General features: G+C 60.0%; 1 protein-coding gene across 1 annotated transcript; it reads right to left on the reverse strand.

Moving 5' to 3' along the window:
• Positions 1–4,241: 4,241 nt before the first annotated feature.
• Positions 4,242–7,483, reverse strand: ODF3L1 (outer dense fiber of sperm tails 3 like 1). Its single transcript, XM_040968474.1, has 4 exons — positions 7,372–7,483; positions 6,315–6,425; positions 5,679–5,792; positions 4,242–4,723 (listed from the first exon to the last, which is right to left on the reverse strand). Exons 1-4 carry the CDS (start codon positions 7,481–7,483, stop codon positions 4,242–4,244), a joined length of 819 nt encoding a protein of 272 aa, XP_040824408.1.
• Between the last annotated feature and the right edge of the window lie 1,009 nt (positions 7,484–8,492).

An 8,492-nucleotide genomic window follows, 5' to 3' on the forward strand; every position in this document is an offset into this window, starting at 1 on the left:
TGCAAGGCGAGGTCCTTAACCACTGCGCCACTGCGCCGGGCCCAAAAAAATATTCATTTATTTTTATTGCAAAGTCAGACCTCACATAGGCATATAGAGAGGAGAGACAGAAAGGAAGGTCTTCCATCTGATGATTCACTCCTCAAGTGAGCGCAACGGCCGGAGCTTAGCCGATCCAAAGCCAGGAGCCAGGAGCCTCTTCCAGGTTTCCCACACGGGTGCAGGGTCCCAAGGCTTTGGGCCGTCCTCAACTGCTTTCCCAGGCCACAAGCAGGGAGCTGGATGGAAAGTGGAGCAGCTGGGACTTGAACCAGCACCCATATGGTATCCCAGCGTGTGCAAGACAAGGACTTTAGCCACTAGGTCACCACGCTGGGCCCCATGGACTTTTGTAAGACCTCACATAGGCATGATTTCAAAATTATTGTGTACTGGGGCACCAGCACCCCGTAGGGGCTCGGTTTGTGTCCCTGCCACTCCACTTGCAATCTGGCTTTGTGCTAATGCAGCTGGGAAAGCAGCAGAGGATGGCTCCTTGGGCTCCTGCACCCATGGGGAGACCCGGAAGACGCTCCAGGTTCCTGGCTTTGGATCGGCCCAGCACCGGTTGTTGCATCCGATGGAGAGTAAACCAGCAGATGGAAGATGCGCTCACTTTGTCTGCCTCTCTCTCTGTATTGTCTTTAAACATCTTTTGTTTTAAGACGTGCTTTGTGTCAAAATAAACTACGGTTTTAGCTTTACTTTCAATGCACTTTTTTTTTTTTTGAAAGATTTATCTGAAAGGCAGCGTGACACTTGGTTTCTTCAGTGTCACAGGGCACAGACACCTGCCTTGGATGTCAACGTGAGCCCCACCCCGAGTTCTGACATGCATGACCCGGGGGGCCAAGTCTCTTGCCTCTGCCAGGCCGCCGCGGAGGGGCACAACACCGGCTTAGAGTGGTCCACACTGCGGACCCCTGTGCACACTGAGCCCCAGCCCTGCAGTGCCCGGCTCTGCCACTGGGCGGCAGCAGAGGCCCAAGCAGGAGCTGAGCCCCTCAGTGCTCCCTATTAGGACTAATAGTGCCTGTTAGCCCCTCCTACACCCACGTCCCCCTGCAGACCCGTCCACCCACGGCCCCACATACCCCCACACCCATGCCCTCACAGCCTTCCACACCCACGCCCCCCGGCAGCCGTCTCCATCCACACGCCCTGCACCCTGCTCCACCCACGACCTCCAGCCCCTCCACCCACTGTAGCCCCTAGAGCTGCGGGAGGCTGCGGAAGAGGGGCACTGCAGCCTGGGCCCCTCTCCGCCGCTGGGCGTCCATCCCCGGGGCAGGTTACACGCCCAGAGCCTCCGGTTGTTTCACACAAGGCGAGGCCCTTGCTTTGCTCGCAGCAAACTGTCACTCAGGAGGCCAGAGACGTGCGACCCTCCCAGCGTCTCCAGGCACAGGCTGTGGGTTCAGGGGATAGCAGTGGAGCCAACCCTCCTCCTGCTCCACCTGCCCACACTTCTCTCCCATCCCTTCACCCCTATGGCTCAGCTCCTCACCCCTGCTGAGCCCCCACGGCACCACACACTTCTCTCTCCCCAGAGGAAAGCCTGTTTCCAACCCCCTGGGTGGAGAGGACAGCTCTGAAGAGGCAAAACACACACACACACACACACACACACACACACACAGGACAACGGTTGTCCCCCGCCGCAACTCGAGGGGTCCTCCCCCACGCACAAGCACCCCCTACCACACATGCACACACACGCATGCGCATGGCCATCCTCTGGCCAGAGCCTATCTGTGCAGTAATTGAAAATGTCGATCTCTGTTCTAAAGGATAAGAATGGCAGAGGAATGCCGGGATTGGGGAGAGGAAAAGGGTGGCAGGGGAGACCATGCAGGAGGACTTGGAGAGCCCGGGGGGGGGACAAGAAGGGCAGGTGCCCACCACCAGGGGCAGGAGCTGTGGCTTCGGTCTCAGCAGGACCGGAGGGCTGTGTTCGTGCCAGTATCCACGCATTCCCGCAATGGTCTGGCAGCAGCAGCTCCTGCTGCAGCCCCTGGAGTGGGCGTCTCTGAGTCCTAGGGACCGTGTCCTTGTGGGTGGCACCTCATCACCACCCAGAAGTGCACATCCCAGCAGGAGGGGTGCCAGCAGGAGCTGCCCCTGGCCTCTGTGGCCAGGTTGGGAATCACCCCCAGCTTCTGCATGAACACAGGGGACCCTCTCCACCCTGCCCCCTCTGCATGCATGTGCATGTGGCTGGGTGGGTGTGGCAGTCTCATGGCTTGGGACCAGGGGTGGGTGCACAGGCGACAAGGGGCAAGGTGCAGTGGAAGGTGTGCCATGCATTGTGCTGTGCCAGGTGTGTGCCCGAGCTCCTGTCCGTGTGTGTGTGTCTGTTGCTGCTGACCCTCGCAGAAGGCACAAGTGACTGTGCACAGTCAGCCGGGGTCAGGGGGAAGTGTGTGAAACCACCCCAAGCCCTGGGGTCAGGATCCAGGGAACTGGGGTGCCTGGAACTGAGGGGCCAAGCAACAGGACCCCAAGAACCTACAGACACTGGAACAGAAGTTCTGGTCCTACAAGGTCAGTTTAGGATGGTTGCTTGTTGAGAGAGGCCAGGGTCAGGAGGCCACATCAGACTGACCTTCTGTAGGCTGCCCAGCTGGAACACCCTCACTCACACACGGACCCTGCTCACACCCTCAGCCCTGACCTTATTTAAAGACCCTGTTACTTTGTCACATGATCAAGTTACTCCTATATTCTGGGTCTTGATCTTGGCATTCCAGTGAAAGGTGGCTTGGGCCAGGCGCCACCTCAGAAAACCCCTGCACCAACACAGGCCCATGGCTCCTGCCCAATGACACAAAGGAGCCTGGGCAGCTGCCACCTGCCAGTCCCCGCCCCCACCTGACACGCTCAGCCCAGGCATCACTAATTTTTGCAGCCGCCGTGATAAATGGCGTTGTCGGCAAAGTGACATCTTCCTAATCTGTTGCAAGACAGATGGGTCCCAGGGGCTCCCGGCTCTCTCTCTAGCCAGCCCAGACCAGAGCTGTTGGGCACAGAGCATGCGGGGATGAGAGGAAGGGCAGGAAGAGGGACCAGACATGGCACAGGAATGGGCCGAGGCAGGTACAGCCTCCCGTGGGATTTCTGCAAACTCCATTTTACAAAGAATAATAATAATAACGCTCTGAAGATAATCTCCACCCCCCTTTCCGCTGCTCAGAACTAGCTCTTATTTCCCCATTTTTAGTTCATGCCTGACACTTGCCCAAGCTGCTGAGCCTGGCCTAGCCCCTTGGACAGGGGCTGTGGACCACAGGATGCACCTGTGCCTGAGCCATCCTCCCTCCCTGCCCCCTCCCAGCCGTCCTCAGCTTCCTCCACATCTCATGCCAGCCAGACCCTGCAGAGGGCACCAGAGGTAGGAGGGAGCTGGATGCTAAGAGTGACAAACACAAGGCCTTGTTCCAGAGAGCCCCCAGTTCCCAACCAGAGAGCTGCCCCGAAGCAGCCAGGCCAGAGTGGAACCAAGCAAGGGCTGATGGGCACAGGCTTGGGCTTCAAGAGTGAGTCAACACTGCCCCCTCCTGGCTATTCTAAGGTTCTTCCTTTAATGAGCCTGGCAGGCCAGTGGCTTTCACAGCATCCCTGCTGTGCACAGGGTCCCAGGCCCCTCACCCCCCGCAAGCTGCCCACCCTCTAGTCCTGAAGGTCAGACTTACCTCCTGCACCTTCTTCTGTACCCAGACCTTGGCCCTGTACCCCAACCCTGCAGTTTCCTCTCCCACCTCTTCCTGTGCCTTTACCCTCCCCCACTCACTATCCCCTCTTTCCAAGGGTTTCTCATCCCCCACACCACCACCACCACCAGGGAACCTAGGACTGGGCGAGATCCTGCCACCTGCAGTAGTGGAGTTAGGACCAGGGTTAGGTGCTCCTGGCTTCCTCGCCCCCCTGTGTCACCCCCTCCATAAGGCAGAGACCAGCCCTGGCCCCGCCACCACCACCGGCCCCACCACCACTACCACCACTACCTGCACCCAGTGCAGGGCCTCAAGGAAGTGGTAGGAATGTAAAACCACAGGAGCAATACAGGAAAATATTATCTTAATGCCTTCTGTATGCTGGATGCGGCAGCAGGACTAGGCCGGCCCCGTGGATCCTGGCTCAGTAGCTTGACTCTCAAGTGTAGAAAAATAAACTCTGGGAGGGGGCAGGGTGGGGGCGGGGCCTCAGTCACGGATGTCGACCACCAGCGGACACAGGTGGGCCGAGTGGCGCACGCCCATGCTGAAGGCCGGGGTGCGAGGTTTATGCACGGTCACCTGCTGGACGTTGTGGGAGCCGGGGCCAGGCCGAGTTGTGTGGTCCAGTGGGTAGGCGAAGCGCTCTGCCATGCGGTGAACTGGGCTGCGGTTCAGGTAGACAGAGGGCTCAGGCCTGGCGTGTGCAGCGGGCCCAGGACCTCCAGCCACGTCCTCTTTGTAGAACCAGTTCTTGTCCGGGGAGGCCAGACTGTAGCAGGGTGCAGCTCGGTGCACGGGGGTGTGGGGCCCCAGCAAGACGGGCAGCTGGTAGCGGTTAGGAGCCGGGTTGGGGTCCATCACTCGGTATGGACATCGCTGGCCAAAGGTATACTGGGGAGCCCGACGCTCCGCCGGAGGGGCGCCCTGGTCGTGCTGGTAATGGCAAGGTGCTGGAATGGGACTCAGGCCTGCAAGGGAGCAGAGAGGGGAGGGACCCACAGAGTCTCAGCTGGCCCTGTGTGGCTTCAGAGGCAGGGTGTGGACACCATGTCCCTAGCTGCCATAAGAGGCTACAGGCAAGGAGAGGGACAGGAATGTGACAGCAAGGTCAGACTGTAAGCAAGAGGTGGCATTTTGGCACAGCTGGTCAACTGTGGTATGCCCGGTGCCTGGGACTGAGTGACACCCCTCTGCCCCTGCTCTGCTTCTGACCCAGCTCCCCGCTACTGCACCTTGAGAGTCAGCAGTGATGGTTCGAGTAGCTGAGTCCCTGCTACCCGCCCCCCCCCGGCAGACATGGATGGAATTCCTGGCTCCTGGCTTTAGCCTGACCCAGCTATTACAGGTTTGGGGAAGGTGAAGGAGCAGATGGTAGATTCTCTCTCTTCCCCAGCTGCTGTCACCCAGGCTTTGCAAATAGATAGATAAAGGGGCAAGAAAGCACAAGTAAAACCTGGCAGCGTGACCATAGCATTGCTGGGCCTCCAATGTCCTCACACTGTCCCTGGCTCATCAGCACCACAGCGCCGCCTGCCGGCACTGGCTCTGAGATCCACAGCGCCGCCTGCTCGCACTGGCTCTGAGATCCACAGCGCCGCCTGCTGGCACCGGCTCTGGGATCCACAGCGCTGCCTGCTGGCATGGGCTCTGGGATCCACAGCGCCGCCTGCTGGCATGGGCTCTGGGATCCACAGCGCCGCCTGCTGGCATGGGCTCTGGGATCCACAGCGCTGCCTGCCGGCACTGGCTCTGGGATCCACAGCGTCTCCTGCCGGCACAGACTTCGGAGGCAGCAGAGTTCACATCACAGCTTTGGCATCTTGATGAGACGCTTCAAGGCGCCTGGGAGGGCATGATGACCCTAGGCCTCCTCAGGGAGGAGGGTGGCCCTCAGCCTCCCCCTCCCCAGCAGTCCCTTCTTACGCAGGTTGCAAACACGCCCTTCCATGGGGACCTGGGAGCAGCTGGACATTCCAAAGCGAGTTATTCTGGGATCCAAGAAGTACCCGGGGCCTGGGCTGCACACATCCGAGATCCCTGCCAGGCAGCCAGAACAGGGTCATGTCAGCCCCAGTGCCCTGTCCCTCCCCACCTCCCTGCCCACCTCAGGGCTCCCTTGCCACAGGAACATCACTAGGGAGCTTCCCACCCCAGATCTGCCCTTCCCCACAGAGCTCACTCAGAAGAGCAGAGGGACAGCTGTGGCAGCTCGACCAGCGCCACACCCTCGGGGCCTGGGGCCAGGGCAAATGACAGCCACTGTGGACACTGCCAGATCCAGGGGGCTAGGGAGCTCTCCCACCGAGGAGGGCTCAGCTCCCCATAGCGGGCCCCCACATGCACACCAAGTCAGCAGGACATGCGGTCAGGATGCAAGTCCAACAGGGCTGGAGACCCTGCCCCTTGGGATACCTGGCTGGGGGGCGGCAGGGGCTGCAGTTTCCACTGAGTGGCCTGCACAAGGAGTTCCCCAACCCCACCCCTACCATGCAACCTGCTGCTGGCATCCCCACCCCTGGCCAGGGCCCCCCAGGCCACACAGGGGCCATTAGCACTCACGCTTGTCTGAGTGCCTGGTATGTAGCGTATATGCCGGCTCGCAGAACATGGAGGCGTCATGACCCACATAACCTGTGCAGGATGGCCGCAGGTAGCGGGCAGGTCCCGGGCCTGTGAGGACAGACAGATGGACGGATCGATGGGGGCAGTCTTCAGCTTGGGCATGCAGATAGAATCAGGGGCAGGGAGTCCTACCCTCAACACCAGCACAGTGAACTGTTAAGAGTATGGGGGATCTTGGTTCATGATGCCCTGCCACAAACTCCACAGTTTACCCCACAAGGCGGCTTCCTGCAGAGGGCGGTAGGCTTCCCCAGGCGAGCTGCCTGGTGGATAAGGCGGGGGGGGGGGGGGGGGGGGCTGCCAAGGACTGCACGGAAGACTTAAGAGATCGCTCCACTGAAGGTGGGCATTCCTGTCTGTCCCAATTTACAGTTGACAGCATCAAGGCTCAGAAATATGAACTTGTGGTCTGGCGCTGTAGCATAGCAAGTTAAACCTCTGTCTGCAGCTCTTGCATCCTATATGGGCATTGGTTCATGTCCTTGCTGCTCCACTTCCCATCCAGCTCACTGCAGAGGTGCCTGGGAAGGCAGTAGAGAATGGCCCAAGTGCTTGGGCCCCTGTCATTCACATAGAAGACCCAAAAGAAGCTCCTGGCTCTTGGCTGCAGCCTGGCCCGGCCCAAGGGAGTGAACCAGAGGATGGAAGATCTTTCTTCTGCGTGCCTTCCCAAGAAACACCCCTGTCCATTTTGAGCCAGTCAACCATTAACAATGGGGGAAGAATGAACTTCTCTTCATTCTTGCTCTTCATTGAGAAGCTGGGGCTAGATCTCAGGCTCCTGGTTTTTTTCCCAAGTAGAAGACCCTGTGCGCCCCGCCCCCCTTCCTGCTCTTCCACTCCAGCTCCAAGCCATGGTCCATCCCAGCAGCTGCCTAGGGAGTACAGCTCAGCGGGGGCATGGCTTCCGGGAGGCTCTGAGAACCCAGCAGGTGGCAGTTCTAGGAGGAAGAGAAAGAAGGCGGATGGCCAGGGGCCTGGAATGCTCACGCACCCTTGATCAGGGCCAACACGATGGGGGTCTGCTTTACGCCCTGCCACTCAGACGCAGGGGCCTTCTTCTCTGGCTTCGGGGTGCAGCTCCCAGCCCCCCTGCGCGGCTTCATGGCTGGGGCCTGGAAGAGGACTGAGCCACAGGCTGCTGTGTGGGGGCGGGGAGGAGGCCAGTCCGCCGGCCTGAGCAGCTGGGGCTGACTGGGGCGCCCGGCGGCAGATGACATCACGGCAGAACTTGGACTGTGAGCACGGCGGTGTTTATTTCCCCTGGTTGCCGTGGCGCCCAGGCCTCTGTGCAGGAATTCTGTGCTGGGAGGAATGGAACCGCCCAGCAGGCTGAGTAGGTTGTGGGGAGGAGGCGGTGATGTGACCCCAGTGGGTGCCCCTTGCCTCCCCAGGCAGCACCCATGAGACATGCCCCTTCCCTCTAACACAAGGCCTGCTTCCCTTTCCCAGTAAAGGAGGCAGCCAACTATTTCACACTAAAGTGTGAGCTTCAGATGGCCATTCCCCAGGCCCGCTCCTCCTTTACAGACCCTAGCCTGCCCGTACCTGCAAAGGGAGGCAAGCAGACACAGATGGAGGGACGGCACCACTGGGACCCACACCCCCTCTTAGTGCCAATAGGAGTAGGGGAAGTGTCCTCCGCAGAGCTAGAGGGGCCGAGAAGGAACCCCCTGCCATCTCACCCCTAGACCCCAGGGGGCTGGGTCTGAGGCCTGCCTATAACTGCTTCCCTCCCTCCTAGCCACAGCAGACCTGCCAAGAGTGCCCATCCTGGGACCCTCTGCGGCTCCCTCATTCCTGTGGGTTACAGGGGATTACAGGGGAGGGTGGTGCTGGGCTTGACCCCCTGCCCAGTGCAGAAAGGGGCACCACTTCCTGATGTAGGGTGGGTGGGTGGGTTTCTAAGTCCCATCGTACTTCCCTCTGCCCTGCACCTGCCAGTTCACATCCTGACCCAACCCAACAAATTCTGGGTCTGAGCCACTGACGCCCATCTCCCTCCCGCCTCTGAACAACACCCAGCTGGCCCTCGGCCCTCTCCCCAGCTGGCCACTCTGTCCCTCGCACTCACAAAGGTCACAGTGGAGTGGCCTCCTTGCTGTCACCTGCACC

Source organism: Ochotona curzoniae, unplaced genomic scaffold, assembly GCF_017591425.1.
Source record: "Ochotona curzoniae isolate NIBS_2020 unplaced genomic scaffold, NIBS_Ocur_1.0 scaffold_4701, whole genome shotgun sequence".
NCBI classification, from domain to species: Eukaryota; Metazoa; Chordata; class Mammalia; order Lagomorpha; family Ochotonidae; genus Ochotona; species Ochotona curzoniae.

Coding starts and splice junctions, on each gene's coding strand:
- ODF3L1 (XM_040968474.1), bottom strand. CDS start 7,483: ATGAAGCCGCGCAGGGGGGCTGGGAGCTGCACCCCGAAGCCAGAGAAG. Junction 6,426..7,371: donor CGTGTTGGCCCTGATCAAGG/GTGCGTGAGCAT, acceptor CTGTCCTCACAG/GCCCGGGACCTGCCCGCTAC. Junction 5,793..6,314: donor TACCAGGCACTCAGACAAGC/GTGAGTGCTAAT, acceptor GCTGCCTGGCAG/GGATCTCGGATGTGTGCAGC.